Raw genomic sequence first — 17,230 nt, 5'->3', positions numbered from 1 at the left:
GGCCTCTCGCCTCCCCCCGACCGGCGTGGTGCTGGGCGAGCCCGGCCCGGGGCACGGCTGGCCGCTTCAAGCTCTGCTTCCTCCCCGCTTCGCCCAGGTGTCAACGCCATGCTCAGGAAGGTGGCGGTGGCCGCCGCCTCCAAACCCCACGTGGAGATCCGCCAGGACGGGGACCAGTTCTACATCAAAACTTCCACCACTGTCCGCACCACGGAGATCAACTTCAAAATCGGGGAGAGCTTTGAGGAGGAGACGGTGGATGGACGAAAGTGCAGGGTAGGAGGAGAGCCGAGGCGTGTGTGTCTGTGTGTGCGTGCGTTACCAAGTTCTTTTCAGATGGGACAGACGCATCTGCTGCTGGTGTCCCCAGACAGTGGCATTACTGCCCTCCACCCTCTTCTTCCCAGAAACGCTCTTTGGGGGTTCTTGGTGGTCGCCGCTCCTCTTGTCCCTCATCCAACGTTTTCCCTCTTGCAGGGTAAAACTGAAATCTGAAGGCAACAGAGGTCTCAAAGGCAGAGTTCGAGTACCCGCTTGCCGGCTTCTTGGCCGGCAGGGTTTTGTCCAGCTCTTTTTGCTTCTCTCTACCCTGGAGACCTCAGCTGCAATGAAAGCTCTCCCCAGCCTCTGTCCCTGACAGAAACACGGGGAACAGTGGAGCAAGAGAGAGCTCGAGAGTCAGGATTTAGTGCACAAACCTGACATAACTTTTGTCCTAAACTGAATCAGCTGAGTTCACAAGCAAGGACTGCAGACTGTTGGTAGTTTGGGGCTGAAATCCTCTTTCATGCCCTTGCAAGTGCATGTCTCCAGTTTGCTGATCAGATAAGTCTTTAACAGTGTAAGGCAGACTTCCAGTGAGTGTTACACCAGCCATAATTACACCATCTCCTTGTGCAGAAGTGCATTAGAGGGCATTCACTGGAGTGTTTTGGGCTTGATTCTGTGTGTGAGCCCCTGCTCCTCTACCTTTGTAACTGCTTCTGTGGCTGTGGAGGGGGCTTTAAGTCAGCAGCGTCTGACACCAGCCTCTCTCTGCTGTAGATAAGTGGGGTCTGGGGTATTGGAGAACTGGGCTGTAATCATAGCTGTCTTTTGAAAAAAGTTATCAAAGGCATGGGTTTGTTATCCTTTCCTCAGGCACTTTACTGTCACACTTAGAAGTATGTATAAAACACTTATAAAAGAAGTATGAATAAAGAGTATCAAGATGTAGTCTCAAATGAGAATACAGTTTTAAAAGTATCCTATGGTGGTGAAATAATCTACTTTCCAAAATATGATCTCTGCTAATTCTTGTGCCAGCTTCTGAGAGCATTTGCACCACTAAAAATTCAGAGCTTACTATCTCCAGTGCAATTGCTGTGAATTTAAATCTATGAAAAAGGGAGGCAGATTCTAGGAGTCAGTGAACATTTAGAACATCCACTTGATCTCTAGGATGAGTTATCATGTATTTAACAGTTTGTTCAGGAAATGTTGCTGGCTTTGTTAATTTATCTTGTTCGGCAAAAGTAGTATGTTAGCGTCTTCATGCATAATGCATATACAATAAATGTGACCCGCTTTCTAGAGAAGGATTTATTGCTGCAGATGGAAAAACAATAATTACGGCTGTAAGCTATGAAAGTTGGAAAAATCTGAAAGAAATGTGTTTTGTGAAGTAGTAAATTTTTTCCATGTGTTGTGAAATTATTTATAGTCTGCTCCCAGGAATAAGTTGTACTGCAGTGTGTATATAACCAAGATGTGGCCACAGAGCAGAAACTGACAGATAATAAAATAATACTTCAGAATGTAATTTGGAATATCTGGCAAAATTGCTGACTGGCGATAGATTTTGATACACTTTATGGGGTGGAGGGTTTTGTTTTGCCAACTAACTTGATCCATTGTTCGTACAGACAAAGAGCGAGTCGTATGTAGTTGCACTGCAAGGCATAGCTTCTATAACTGCCATTTGAGATGGCTTGTTGGCTTAAAAACCTTATTGTTTTGAAAAAATATTTATAAAGTAAACAGCTAATTTTAAATCAAAGTCAAGTTTTTTTCCTTTGGAAAGTCTGGGAAGTGTTAAATTGAATTTATGCCTGCATATGCACACACACATGTATATGTATATGATCACAGACTAATGAATATCTCCCATGAGCTAGTTATAAAGCGATTACTTGCACATTCATTACAGGGCATCCTTCTGCACAGCTGTTTCATTGCACTGTAGAATAATAGTTCAGTGCTAGAACGAAAAGCAACAGTCGGGGCTTGCCTGTTTGTGAAAGCTAAACAAAATCCTATGGTTTTTTTTTTTATTTTTCAGTGGTTTCATAGTCGTTACTGAAATGCTTTGAAAAATGCCCAAGGGTATTTCAATCTCCGGACCCACGACCTTAAAAAAGTAACACTAGAAACACTAGAATTCTAACAAAGTTTCTTCAATTTAGTTGTGACTTATTCTAGTTTGTTAGCACAGTAAGTGTTTAATATACAGTTAACTTGGCACGGTGCCATACAGCATGAAAGGTTTTAAGGGACAAATACTGCATTATTTATGACCACAACATGATACATATGATTCTTGATGCTTTTACGCTAAGGAGACTCTGTACTGATAAATAACATGTCAGATCAAACCACATGTATACAAAGATGCTCGGGAATGTAGACACTACATTATCACATTTTTAAATTATACTTTTCAACATCAAGCATTTTATGAAAACTGGGTGGCTTTTTAATTTGGAAGCAAATGCAGATTTTTGCTGAAAAGACACATTTACAATTACTTTGTTATTAATATATACCTATTTCCAAAATGCCCCCTCACACCTTAATTTTGATTTCACCACTTTCCACTGATGTCTTTTTTCCCTTTGCCTTTATCTATCTATGTGTTGCTCCTTTACTGCAGCAATTGTTCTCACTACTGCTCATTGTTGTCTTTCTGCCTCATGCTGCTGGGGAATATAATTAATGTTATTCCTAATGGTTTTCTTGCCTGCAGAGTTTGGCCACTTGGGAGAATGAAAACAAGATCTATTGCAAACAAACTCTTATTGAGGGAGATGGCCCCAAAACATACTGGACTCGAGAATTAGCTAATGATGAGCTGATTTTGGTAAGAACCTTGCATCCACCCAGTACATGCACCATATTAACAGGTTTTTGTTACCGTGTAGTATGACTTGCTATTTTTTCTTACTTAAATCCATCTGGAAAACTACCATTTCCATACTCCTCTACAGTACAATTCATACAACACTTTTTTTTTCCCTTTTTAAATTTTTTTTTAAGAACAAATGAAGATATATGCAGGTTCTCACTTGCATTTTATTGCTCTAACTTTTGCCATACTTTTTCTGGTAGAATAATCACGAGTGGGCCACTTCTGCTCTGTAAATTCACAACACCACCAAAGAATTTGCTTGATTTATTGCAGGTTTTCTCTGGTGAAAGTGAGATCAAGGCATTTGACCTCATTTCTGGGGAGCCTTCTTTTTTAGGCATGTGCATAATATGTTGCCTCTTATCCATAATCACATGGTGTATAGCAGGAAAGGTGTGGCATGTTGTTAGCATGCTGTAATCTCATTCTGGTTTTGAAGAACATATAATTCCTCCCCCATGCCTGCCACCTTCCCCAATTCCTTGATAATCTCTGAATGCAGTTCAGAATCACCTTCCTGACTTTCTCAGAAATACACCAATTTGCACATTTGCTGTCAGCCAACATCCCCTCACTCCTATGCGACCTTCCATATGGCAGCAGGGTTACTGTAGGCATTCTGAGCAGCACCTCTGCAACTGCCTCACCATTTATGTTGTGAATCATGTGCAGTTTATTTATTTATATTGTACTTATTTCTGTTAGATTTGAGTTTTCTTCACTGAATCTTTCCTCAGTAGTCCCTCTACATTAATGAAACAATATCCAGAACTAGATAAAAACATAGTTTCTCTGAGTTACAAGTAGCACAAGTTAGCTTGAGTTCAGAATCATTTTATTGCGTGTTCTTACTAGTGAATTCCAGATAAATAGTTGATTAGACTGCTACGCCTCATCAGTCTGGGCACAGAAGACAGGCTGCTGGAGTGACGGGTAAGAAAACATCAAAGCAGGGAGGTTTTATTTCAAACTATCACACTAGCTAAACCTCTGCACTTTAAAAAACAAACATCCTCCCCAGTGTTTCTCTAAAGCAGTTGGAGCTCTGTTTTTAAATTGCATCTGAAACAAAAACAGGACCCAAGCCTAACCAAGTATAAACAAGAAGCTTTTAAGGTGTTAATATTATTCCAGACATCTTGGAACTGTTCACCCACCCCTCATGAGGAGGTGTATGCTGTTAGTGAAATCACACTGGTTTCTATTGAATGAATGCTCCAATTCTGGATAATTTCTTTTGACTCAACCACTGGAATCTTTATATTATCAAAAAACTTCAGAAGGCAAAGTACTTTGATCTCTGCTTCACATCTTTATATATAATGCAGCGGACAAAATATATTCTTGACTATAAATTTTCCAGCTTTCTAACAATACATTTCTGTAGTTTATTATTTAAGCAACAAACTAGTGAGGCAGCTGTTAAACAAAGTGAACTGCTCAAAGCAAAGCAAGAAATCCAGTCATAATACAATTGCCTCCTGCAATCAGCAATGTGAACTTACCCTGCTGGGGGAGAAGAATGAAGTTGGTTAAGAAACCAGAGCGATTCAAAGATTCTAAAGCCATCTAACCTTTTTTCTTGTATGATACAGTCTGCTGAGCTTTTCTGAATTAATTATTTTTCAAATTAGGATATAAATTAGAAAAACTATTAAAATATTTCCATTTATAGGAACTCAGACACAACTTTTGGTAAGTTTTTTTACTGGTTAATTTCCTTGCCATTAAAATATACACTTTATTTATAACCTGGATATGTCTAGGTTCAACTTCCAGTCATTACATATCGTGTATAAAGAACCTAAAAAATTTGTCTAAAGTTTGTTATTGCAAATACTTCTCTTAACAACACTGATCAAGCCACCTCTTGGAAGAACATTCTTGTTGTCAAGCTAAACCATTGGAACACCCTGAGCCCTTCAATATAAAGCAAGCTTTCCTTGAATCGTTCTTTCAGTGCTTCTATAACCCCCTCCAACTTATCAATTTCCTTTCTAAACTATGAACACCAGAACCACACATACTGTTTTGGTAGCAATCACACTAACACCTGATATCATGGTGACTTCATCTCCCTACTCTCATCAGAAATTATTCTGATTTATGTGCAAAGACTTTGTTAACTCTTCTTTGGGAACTCATGCTGAGCTGATCATGATCCCGAGTAATTTTCCTGGTTTCTGATTCCCCAGACTGGTCCCCTTCCCCTCTCCTGCAAGTTGGGACTATGTTCATTGGTTGCAATGTACGATTTTACCATGGCTTTATGAAAACAGAGTGTTTGCTTCCAAGTGATCCAGATCATTCTCTTGGTCTTTTACTATTTAATATGACATACAGTTCCATTCTCCTACCTCCTTTCTGGAGCATAATGGCCTCTTTTGCTTTATTAAATATTAGGACATTACTTGGTCCTCAGGACAAAGATTTTCAAGCCTCTTGTGACATTCTATGGGACTGAATGTACAAATCTTCTAAATACATGGGTCAACATGTTCAAAATCTTCTGACACTCAACTTAGAATATTTTATCTTATGCTTGGAAATTTTCCTTGGATCTGAGTCTGCAAGCCCCCACTTACATCTTACTTCTTCAAAACTAAGATCACAGTGAGAAGAAGAGATCTTTCTTTGTCTTCTCCTCTCTTTCTTCTTCCATCCTCCTAGCTTTGTTAGGGTTCTTTATGACCTGAAATTTATTCTCATTCATTTTTGCTGCCCATATCACTTCAAACATTTAACAATTCCCGTCATCACACTTCTCAAACCTCCCTACTTACCTAACAAATATTTTCTGGTCCTTTACTCTTTCTGATGCGCTTTGGTAAGCTTTCCCTACTTCCATTCTGGCAGAGCACCTTAAGTAAGCAGAGGGAAACCACATTCTTGTGAACTTCTAGATGTCTGCAACTGGGAAGCTGTCTTTATGGGGCAGAGCCTGTGATTTAGCAGTTTAGGAACTCTGTAAGGCTGATACTTATTCTCTCAGTCTCTGTTCCTGTTTCTCTGTCCAAAGAAATCTTTCAAGAAATCTTGAGTCTCCTTCTTAGCTATTACATGCATTTGCAGAAGAAATCAAGAAAACTCATACCACATTTGGAAAAAGTTGCAAAAAGGAATCTAAACTGTGTTAGACTGAGGCATGAATGGAAAAAAGGCTTGGGGCAACAGGCAGGGGGTAAGGAATGAGTTTTATTCTGCTAATACTGGCTGCATAAATGTTGGACCCTTGCCACATAATTTTGATCTAATATACTGCATTGCTTAGGGGGTCCATCTGATTATGACATTTTCCTAGTGGAAGAATGTATTTTTCTCCCCAACACAGCATGTTAAATAAAATGCGTTTATTATCACATATAATTAAAAAAAAATCAGTGTTGAATTGTCATGACTACCACAGAGCTATAATAGAAACCATATTACTGTATAATTATCAATCTTTCTTGCATCCTGGCAGAAGAATTCCTTATGTTCTTCAAAGATATTCCCTTGGAACAATATGATGATCTTCCATGTCACATCATGTCCTCTGGTACTTGCTGGGAACAAACTATTTAGTTAGCAAAGGTTTTCTTTACCTTCAGGTGCAAGTTAAGTTTGCCTTTAGTTCTCCTTGGCTCCTTGCAGCATGGAGAATGAGATTACTCTTATCAGTAGTATAAATAATATTTGGCTCATACAATGGCAGATGTAGGTCTAAAGTCCTGTTAGAAAAAGAATCCTTCCAGCTGAGTAAGGGAAGAAGGACCAAAGTCTGCTTTATAAAAAAGGTGCTGTGAATGTGTTAGAACATTGCAACTACTTTCATCAGTGCTATTTATTCTAATCTCATCTGATGCACTTGCTGTGATTTCAGTGCTGCATTTTTACATGGAATATGCAAGCAAGGGAGGGTGAAAAGGATAGATTCCTCTCAAAGTCCACATTTGTTTGTCTTGACTGTATCTTTAGATTATATTGTATTGTACTTTAAGACTGTAATGCATACAGAGTCAGAATATCTCTATTTACAACTCCACATTCATAAACTATACTTAGATTAGCACTTGAGTAATCAAGATCAGAATATAACACAAAAATATATATTTCCTTTACTTGTCTGAAAATTAAGATCTGGGATGAAGTCTATCCAAATATTCTTTTTCTTCCTTTTTATACTCTATAATGTTTTTGCTGTTGCTGTGTGTTTTTGTCAGGGACATTAATGAGCTATCAATCACTTGTGTAAGTCAGAAGAACAAAGCGTCTGCTCTTTACAAAGTTAAAGGATGCTGCTTCCAAACATTAGCTCTTCAAATGAGAAACATTTTTACTCAAACTTCATCTGCATTGCTGCTTTCATGGCTGCTCATGCCTCTATCAATTTTAGTTTAATCTGTAACACACAAATGTTTTAAAGTGGATGATTACTGAAGAGGGGCTTTAAAAACAGCCTCAGACCACATTTTACACAGTTCATGTATCACACAGGGGTTCTCAGAATCAATTATAGCAAGGGTCAAAGATCAGAACATTAGGGGGGTTTCAATCATGGTTTCTATTCTACATTCCCTCCCCAGAAAAATCATGCTGTAGTTGATTAAAACTGGTCAACTGTGGAGCCTAGATGAGTGAGTGAACATTTTTTAAATTGTATTGCTGGTTTCTAAAACTAAACTTAGTAGGTGAGAAGGGTCAATAGAGATTTGGAAGATACTCTGCAGCCAAATGCTGAGATTTGTGATGTGCCTAAGCCTTGTATCGAACAATGTTGAACTACCTAAGTAAGTGTTTAACTTTTCTATAGTTTCTGGAGAGTGATCTTAAATCAAATCAGTTATCAAAAGCAGGGTCTGCTCATACTGAGGTCAGTGGTGGGTTTTGCTGCTGACTCGTTAAAGCAGCCTTGATAAAAGTTCAGAAGCATGTAATAATGCATACATATGTGTTGCATGGACCTAATGCTTTAATTTGCTATTTCTCACAAGCAGATTTACAAGGGGGCTTAGGGATCTGCAGCCCTTGCTCACTAGTACAGCCTGGTCTGGGTCACATCCCAAACATATCAGCAGAGAAAGAAGCCAAAGCCACGTGCATCTTGGATGCATCTCAGCCTGTATACAGCCTCTTATAATATCAGTTGTAGCTTAGATGTTTGCTGTGTACTGGCTTGCAAGACTACTACTGGGAAATACCATTGTCTCATGTCATGGCATGACTCTGAGGAAACTGTATAATATAGCCGTTCTCAAACACAAATACCAACATTTAGGTACCTTGATAAATGACCTGATTTTGCATGCTCCTGTTGATTGATATCCTGCAGAAAGTGAGGTTGTATATTGGGTGATTTGCTATTAATAACCAAGTTTGAAAATGGGGGCTGCACCTTCTGTGACTATGGCCCCATAAGGATCAACCTCTTTCATAAAACATTACAGGAGTCAGGAGAAGAAAGGAAATATGCAATATGCCTTATTGTGAAGATTTGTATCTTTATTCTGGATAACATGGAAGTTTCAATGTGGACAAAACCTTTTCTGAGGATTCATTTAAGTAATACCTTCTCTTCTCCGTTTGTTTGCTGATGTATTCTGTCTTCCTTTTGCAAGTTGCCTTTGCAGGTTGGTCAGTCATGAGCAGATAACAGGGGATTTTTGCATACACTGGCAGAAGTGATCTTCCCCAGGTGATTGTTTCAATGACAGTCTTCCTAATTATACTGTGTGCTCCGCTTATCACAAAGGCTCCTCAGCAAATGTTTGTAAAGAAGGCCTTCAAAAAGCAGATTTACTCATACAGTAATATATTACCACCCTGTAATTCTCTGTTAATCTCTAGTGATGTCAGTGGTCATCAGATTTTGAGTGAACTGAAAGAGGTCAATTTATTGGATTATCCCCCTGTGCAGGGCTTTGTTTGCAGTGTGCTTTTGGACTCTTAGCTACAGATTATGACAAGCTAAGCGAAGAAAACAACTCTGTAATTTGCAGTCATTGCACATTTAAAATCCTATTTTAGATTTAGATAGAAGCCTTGCGTTGTAGCATTTTGTAAGATAAGTGGGACCTTTGCAAGCTCATGAGAAGGTGGTGTTTGAAAATCCTGCATCTTCTCATTAGATTTCAATTGCAGTTTGGTAGTGTTGCACTTTTTTTTAGTTGATCTGGTGAAACTTCACCACCAAATAGCCAGGATTGCTTGCACTCTTTCTTTTTATTAGGAAGTTGTACTCCTTTGGGTCATGGAAATCTTTAAATTATGCTTGTTCTGACAGGAACTATCACTTCTTTCCAATCTAGAATTAGAACCATAGACACTAAACTGCTTTATCCTACCCTTGAACACAATGATTTAAGTGTGAAGGATAGAGGCATAACAGCCTTTTGATTTGGATCTTACCCGGAGCTTGGGCCCATCTGTACATTAGATGTTTGTGTGAGCAACCCCAAGAAAAGGAATACAGCAAGTTTGACCAAGTTCCTCTTCACTTTGTTTTGCAACATTTAGTGGAGTTTTACCAGCAATGCTACTAAGTTACAATGATAGGGAAACACCTTTTACCTAAGTCCGCCATGACAATCATGACAATCAAAGCCATTTATTTATGTGCTTCAGTATGGAATTAGGTTTTTAATCATCTGAAGGGGTATAAGGTATAAAATCTAAGTGCTAAAAAATGCAGCTTGTTCCTGAAACAGGTCAGAGGCCACATAACCTCAGCTGGGTCTTCAAGGAAAGAATGCTTGGCTGTTTGAGAAGTGCCCAGTGGCTACATGGTACTCCACAGTAGTTGTAATTGGGCTTTGCATGAAGTTTATCTCTTTACAATCTAGATTTAAAGATATGATTGTGTTAAATTATAGTGGTTTTCGAAACTGTGAGACTGGTGTGTTGCAGAGAATGACAATCCTCGTGTATAGCAACTGATTAAGACTACTATGTATTTGGGTTCCCCAGGCATGCTCATGTTTTCTGCACTTAATTTTTATCCTGACAGAGCCATTTGAATGCAGTCCTTTGCTTGAGATTTTCAAGAGTACAGAAGTCCAGCTGGAGCTGGATGTTGGAAGTACAAAACTAACAGCCATTGCGCTTTGTCACAAGCGTGTCAAGTTGTGACTCTGTGAGTGCACAACAGTCAGTCTGCATGTACATACAGTGGACTTGCTGCCTCTGCAATGCATTCTGGATGCACCCATACTACTGAGCTTTCCCAGAATGTTACTATTTCTTTTTTCTTCCTCCACGAATCTTTCTCTTTATTTTCATACTCCTTCCTGTGGGTCTTGCAAGGAAGCTGCCAGTCAGACTACACTGATGTCTTAGGAGCAAGCTCTGCCCAGGAGTGCAGTCTCAGAACTGGACACTAGAATTTCAGACACTCAGACCTACAGTGGCACCCTAGGACAGACTTGTGGTATGGATCACATCTATTTCAATCTACTCTTCCCTGCAGTGTTCCCTCTCCATACAACTGCTGACCTGTTGTGAGAATAACTGCTGTTGTACAGGTTTAGAGGAAGAAGTTTGTCTCTTAATTTCCCCAAAAGAATAGACATAAATTTACTAGGTAGGTTACAAGAGTTTTGGCAAACTGCTGCTGCTGCAACCTTTCTCATTACAACTGGCTGATGTGGCACCCACTCGCATCACAAGATGTGGCTGCATAGCTGTGTAGCTCCAACTGTGAGACTGGGGCCGCGCCAGCTCTTGAAGAACACTACACAAAGACTGTTTTACTATTGTTTATGATTTGTGTTGAAATAGCAGGGAGGACCCAAATTTCACTGTGCTTAGCAGTGCCTGAATGTACCATAGAAAGACAATCACTGTGACAGTGACCTTCCAGTCTCCACAGACAACCTCAAGCCCTGGATGGTCTTGACTCTGACTTACTTTCTCTGGCAAAGCTCTTGCCGAAATAATTTTGCCTTTGTGTATAGTTTTGGAAATGTTGAAGGAAGCCATAGTAAGGGTATTCACAGCTAGTGCTGTGGGCAATAGAGAGCTATCTGCATCCTTTAATGTCCATTTTCAGACATTTTTCTGTGTAAGCTAAAAATGTATATGAAGATTGATATGATAAGCTTTTTATATGCATAAAAACAAAGCCTGTATCTCCAAAATACTAACAGACTTTTCTCCTCAATAAAGTGAACAAAATATAAGCCAGAGTCAGTTTTAAAGCCAAGTCCTTTCAAAGAAGTGTTGGCCAAAACAGGTGTAGAAAGCATTAAAACAAATAAAGTCCAGCTGAGTTTTCATAACACACTGGGGTAGGTCTTAATTACATTTTTCAGTGAGACCTTGGCAGTTATTACAGCCAAACTTCCCACCTCACAACTTGTTAGTGGTGAGCTTGAAACTGTCTGTCAATGTAGCTGAAAGTGAAGGTTTTTTGCAGTCAGTATTTCCTCACTCTTGCACCCATTATTTCCTTCATGTTTAATTGCTTGCTTAGATTTCAGCCTGCCAGACCTGAAATTGCATACAAACACTTTGCGGTTTAGGTGCCTTTCTCAGACAGCTGCCACAGTCACTGTCCTGCCTATCACTGTCCTGATAATATGTACTGCAATATTGCTGTGGTAGAATTGCCTTTTAAGTGCAGAACTACAGAATGATTTAAAAAAACTCAGGCTTTCGATGCATATCTGAAAACTCTGTTTCAATAGTATAACACCATATAACACCAACTCTAAGTATATAGAAAATCAAGGTACTCTGAAGTACTGAATCTGGTATAAGAAATGGGATGATAATGGGACATAGTCTATAGTAAGTCAGTGATTTTCAGACGTGTGGTGATCGAATGTTTGTAAGATCTCACAGATGTTTAGTTATGTGAAATGAGTTTGATCTCCACTACATTTTCCTCCGTTATGTGCCCTCATTTCAGACCCTTACCATAGTTAACAAATTCACCGGTTAAGGTCACGGTATCCTGAAAGGAAGTTGTGATTGACACTGCCCACATTACAGCTTGGGAGAAAGGGTTTTGGTATCCTAGCGTGGTGTGTCAACATCTTGCAGCAGTATTATGTTTACAGGTTATAAGTATACATTCTCCTCATCTTCAGCATTGCTCCACTGACTTCATTTGGACTACTCTGATTTATACTTGAAAATATCAAAGAATACCTTTTGAACACGGCATCTGAATTCCACCCTCAGCATTTCAAGTTCAAAGTGCTGCAACTGTTTCTAAATATAATAACAGTACATTCCAAATTCTCTTTCTTTTCTCATGTTTATTTATAAATGCATGCCAAGAAACTACAGAAAAAAGGGAATTTCTGCATCATTTATCATTCTGACAAAATTCATCATGCCTTGGAAAAAAGGTCACTTACGTTGCATTCCTCTCCCAAAATGACTCCTTCCTTTACTCTCATCTGTCAAAAGACATAGGAAAATGTACTTCTGCTGTAGAACTAGCTACTATAGTAAAAATAACATTTAAAAATGGTGTTAAATGTTTGCTGGTTCTATCTCTTCTGATTGATTTGTATTTCTTTTCCAGACCTTTGGTGCTGATGATGTTGTGTGCACAAGAATTTATGTAAGAGAGTAAAAACATCAATTTACTTGTCATCTGGGATGAAGTGGAGAACTGTGAAAATCCCCAGTATAATGAGTATCTGTGTGTGCTGTTACTAATGCGGTGTTGTATGTGACCGTGTGTGTTATATCTGAACCCATATCCTCTGTTAAGTGTATTTTGCTTTCATTTTTCATTGCAGACACTATCCCTTCCCACTTTTATGCCATCATTTTTCATGTGTGCTTTGTATTTTGTAGTTGTCACTTGCTATGGTTTCATCAATTATTAAACTTATTGGGCATAACTCACAGCTGTTTTGGGGTGTTTTTAATAGAAAACCCAGCAGTGCTTTGGTTAGGACTGGAACACTTTTTACTTTCTGTTGAAGTCAGTGTGGAGTTTCACTGCTGTTGGCTAGCACTATGCTGTCAGGGAACACCTCCTGGGGCAACATAAAATGCAGGAGAAAAAGTGAATTGCAAGGCCTTTCACGGAGCTGCAGGCTGCTCTCTCAAACCCAGAGCTCTGCTTCTTTCCTTCTTTCTGTCCTGTCTCCTTGGGAGAGCTGTTGAGGAACAGTTCCTGTATCCTGTGATTGCTGGGACTGTGATTCAGCAGAACCAGAGAAGACAAGGAGAGATCTTTACCCTCTTTCCTGATGTGTCTCTGAAGAATGCCCAAACTTTCCCTGTTGAGATGCTCATTATCCAAGTACAAAACCCAGCTGTATCTACAGGACACATAACATTGTGATCATGGCTAATACTTATTGTCATCACACCCAAGCACCTCAGGCCTGATCAGAGAGCCAGCAGAATCTGACGGACTTTACTTGTTTGGGCCTTAAAAAGATAAAGCTGAGGAAAGATGCTTTTCTCTTACCTTCTCACCTGGGACAGAGAAAACTTCCAATGGCTCAGTGTTACAGCTCTCACTTTTGGTGACTCAGTACTTCATTCTTTGAACAACTAAGTATTTCACAAACCAGGGCCATAGTTCAAGAATGAAGGAAACACCAAACTTAATGTATTTATTCTGGCTCAGAGTTCTGGCCACAGCACTATCAAGTATTAGATTCAAGCTGAATAGACATTCCTCTAATGAACCAGAAACTCTTCTGTTCTTCAGCCTTGGAAATACCTGGAGATTGAGACTAGAAGCACTAATTTCAGCGCAATATCCAAGCTTGTCTGACCAGCTTTCAGCTTTGCAAGAGTAATTTATCTGCTTCATGTCACTCAATCATAGAAGATTTTTAAGAGGTTCAGTGTTAGCAGAATATATGCCCTGTTCACTGGACTGTGCTCAATATTCAGAATGGGAAAATAGGTCCAAATCTTGATCGTCGTGGGACATCCATGGTAAACAAATTACTTTGTCTCTTCATCACTCGCATAGCTATGCAGAGAAATCCCCTTTGATAGGATTGTCAAACTGCTATGGAGAAATCAGCCACCTGTTCTATATATTGCAGTGTGAGGTACAGCAGCGCAACAGGAGAGAAACGTACGATGTTTTCTGTCTCCTCTGTTCTGACAGGTCACACTTTCTTTCTCTGCCATCAGCAGTCAAGATACAATATTACAGTTGAAAAGGGGGATCTTTTCCTTCCACACTCTAACATTAGGCCAAACCCTGCTTCTAAGACCTTTGTTCAGTTGGTACCAATTAAATACACTGCATGATAGCTCACATTGAAGCATGGGCTGAAATTAGTTCGTTGTGGTTTGGATGCAGCTGAAGCTACCCCCCCAGTAAGAATGAAACCATGAGTCGGAATGACAGTGATCTATCTTTATTTTCTATATTCTTTTAAGATTAAAATTAAAATAGTTGGGTGTTTTCTTCCAAACAAATTCCATTTCAGGAGTATCTGGACCTGACTGTAGAATCAGCTGTGCCAAAGGGACTCCATAAAAAGTGCCAGGCTGAGCTAGCTCAAAGCTTCTCAGTGATGCAGACAAAACTGTGTCTTGCCACATCAAGGCTGAGAAGTAAATAGCACTGTGTTGCAGGACATGCTGGCACATGCTATATCCTACAGCAACAGGAGCCCACCAACACTGTAGAGTGCTTTGCCTCCACCTCCAAGAAGGTGGGTGGTGGATGTGGGGGCTGGTACAAGCTGATGAGGCAAGTAGTAGAGCCAAAGCCAGTAAGTAGCAGGGCTGGTTTGCCATTTCAGAAAAATGCTACTCTTAGCAATTATCTTTGCTACTTGTGTCTAAAGTAGTCCTGATGCACAGTTTGTGAGAGTTCAGCAAGGTACCAGTATGAACCTCACATTGGCTAGAGCAAGTGAGTACATTTAATGGAAGCAGTGATTTCTATGTTTCATTTCTAGGAAGGTTGATGCTAAGTTGTTGTGCTACTCAAGGAAATATCCTTCAGAAAGCTTTCCCATCAACTGGAAAATACCAAGTCAGGTTTCCATCCAGTTGGCAACTACTATCCAAGTAGTCAAGCATGATCTGTGTAACTGTGTTGTAGAGGTTATGATTAAAAACAGGCTCTTAAGATATAAGCTACCCTGCATAACTGGGAACTTTCTTCTTCCAGCATTGAAACTGTTCCCCTAAGCTTCATTTGCAGTCTGGCATGACAGAAGTTCCTTTCTTTAGTAATTTCATTGTAGAAGCTTCACCACTTGATTTACTTTCATGGAGTTACATTAGAGTTACTGGTCCATGGGTAAATTCATATGAACAGAGACTAGAACTGGTCCAGGGTGTTAGTTTTATGGCTCATTGTTGAAACAGTGCAAAGGCCAAATTGCATTTTGTGAGTCCTCCTGGATTTAAAAGCTCTTAAAATGTAGGCACAAAAGGATTTGGAATGATTTTACTGGCCAAAAGCCTTGCAGTTGTCTCCTGCCTTTCTTTTCTTTGCTGAGATTAAGCTCCTTTGGGAACATGGAAGTTGAACAATGCCAGGGTAGCCAACAGAGACAGTTTTATCCACTTTTTGTGTAAAAAATCATGAATTCACCCCTCCTCAGATAAGGTGATGGAAGCAGCGTAGTGTTACTGTAGCTGGTATCCACAAAAACTTAGTCTCACAAATGTCTGAATGTTAAACAGTTGTGTAGCAGAATAGGATCCTGAAAGCTTCAGGCAGCCACTCTCTGCACATAGGAGGGAGGGATTTTTATATGCAAAGGTGCCAGGACAATGGAGCACCTAAGGGTTACATAAATGGTTTGTTGATTACTTGATAGTATGTGGATATCTGAAAAGGGCCCCAGGGATTTTATGGATATTGCCTTCCAGATTAAAATCAAAGATGCTCTCTGCATCACTAGGTCTTTTAATCAGGCCTGTGATGGAACAAGCAGTAGAGCCAGGGGCAGAGCCTGGCTCACAGTTATGTGTATCAGTGAGCAAGCAGAAACTTCCTTCCTCTCACGCTGCTGTGTTCTAATTAGCACTTTGTCACTTGACCTGGAAGCACTCAGTGGTTGCAAGCATAGATTGGTGACAAACATAGCTCACCTCTGTCTGGATGGCAGCTGACTGACCGCTGTATGCGTAACCACCCACTGCATGCTTGCTGTCTTGCAAGTCTCTGTGCCCAAGAAGCTAGACTTCTGAGGTCTGCCAGTGCTTAATGGTGATGGCCAAATGACTTTCAGGCTTTGCGCCTAAAAACTTCCTGACCATATAAGTGAATGCATCAGGGAACTTTTCCCTATGAGTTTATTACATACTACTATTTATGTTTGAGAGTATTTCTCCACACAAGGCCAGCAGAGTACAGATAGCTAAGAAGGTGAGAAGTCTTCCTCCCTGAAATCTAAAGGCTTTGTCTTGCAGTTGCCTAAAGAGTCCTGCTGGTTGAATGGATACAGTACAAATGAGTATTTAGTTGCCTAAACATAGGTGTCTACAGCTATTTTAGACATCCTATGTATCCAAGAGATCTGCACAAAGCTGGCATATAACACAGGCTGCATGAGATCTGTGCCTTTTTTTGGAGAGGCAGCAGCAGACCAGGGACAAAACCTGAGGGCATCGCAACATAGATGGCTGTGATTAGGCAACTGCCTCCCAACCTATGTGCCTGCAGGCTTGGGACCATGCTGTGCACTGCATTCACCACACTGATAACTAACTGCTGCAGCAAGACAAAGAAAGGGTTATACAGATCTGCAGCAACTTGGCACTGTGTGTAACATTTCACAAAAATAAAACTTCCCCACATGAATGGAAAGCTAGGATACAGCAGCCATATTCTCTGCCCTAGAGCAAGAGGAGTTCATTTTAGGATTTTCCTTTGATTTTCCATACTTTGTTCTTGTGCTGCTTTCATAAAACATTTATTGTTTTTCTTTTGTCCAGGAAAAATAAACATCCTAACCAGTAAACACATCAGGCAGTGAAGTTGGATCCAAAATAATCTGCTGGGGAAACCCAAAATATGAAAAAAAAAAAAACCTCAGCCAGAAATGTGATATTGCATTGAATTGTTCAGTTCACACGCATCTTACCATCAGCTACTATTGTGTGTGAACAGAGCTGTCCCACTGCATGCAC

General features: G+C 39.9%; 1 protein-coding gene across 1 annotated transcript; it reads left to right on the top strand.

The window, feature by feature from the left end:
- Positions 1–102: 102 nt before the first annotated feature.
- Positions 103–13,008, top strand: CRABP1 (cellular retinoic acid binding protein 1). Its single transcript, XM_010571666.1, has 3 exons — positions 103–276; positions 3,005–3,118; positions 12,678–13,008. The coding sequence occupies exons 1-3, from the start codon at positions 109–111 to the stop codon at positions 12,726–12,728; spliced, it is 333 nt and encodes a 110-aa protein (XP_010569968.1). The 5' UTR covers positions 103–108; the 3' UTR covers positions 12,729–13,008.
- The last annotated feature ends 4,222 nt before the right edge of the window (positions 13,009–17,230 follow it).

This window comes from Haliaeetus leucocephalus, unplaced genomic scaffold (assembly GCF_000737465.1).
Source record: "Haliaeetus leucocephalus isolate CR32 unplaced genomic scaffold, Haliaeetus_leucocephalus-4.0 Scaffold339, whole genome shotgun sequence".
NCBI classification, from domain to species: Eukaryota; Metazoa; Chordata; class Aves; order Accipitriformes; family Accipitridae; genus Haliaeetus; species Haliaeetus leucocephalus.
Note: the sequence above shows the minus strand (reverse complement) of the source record. Positions and strands in the feature narration are given on the sequence as shown.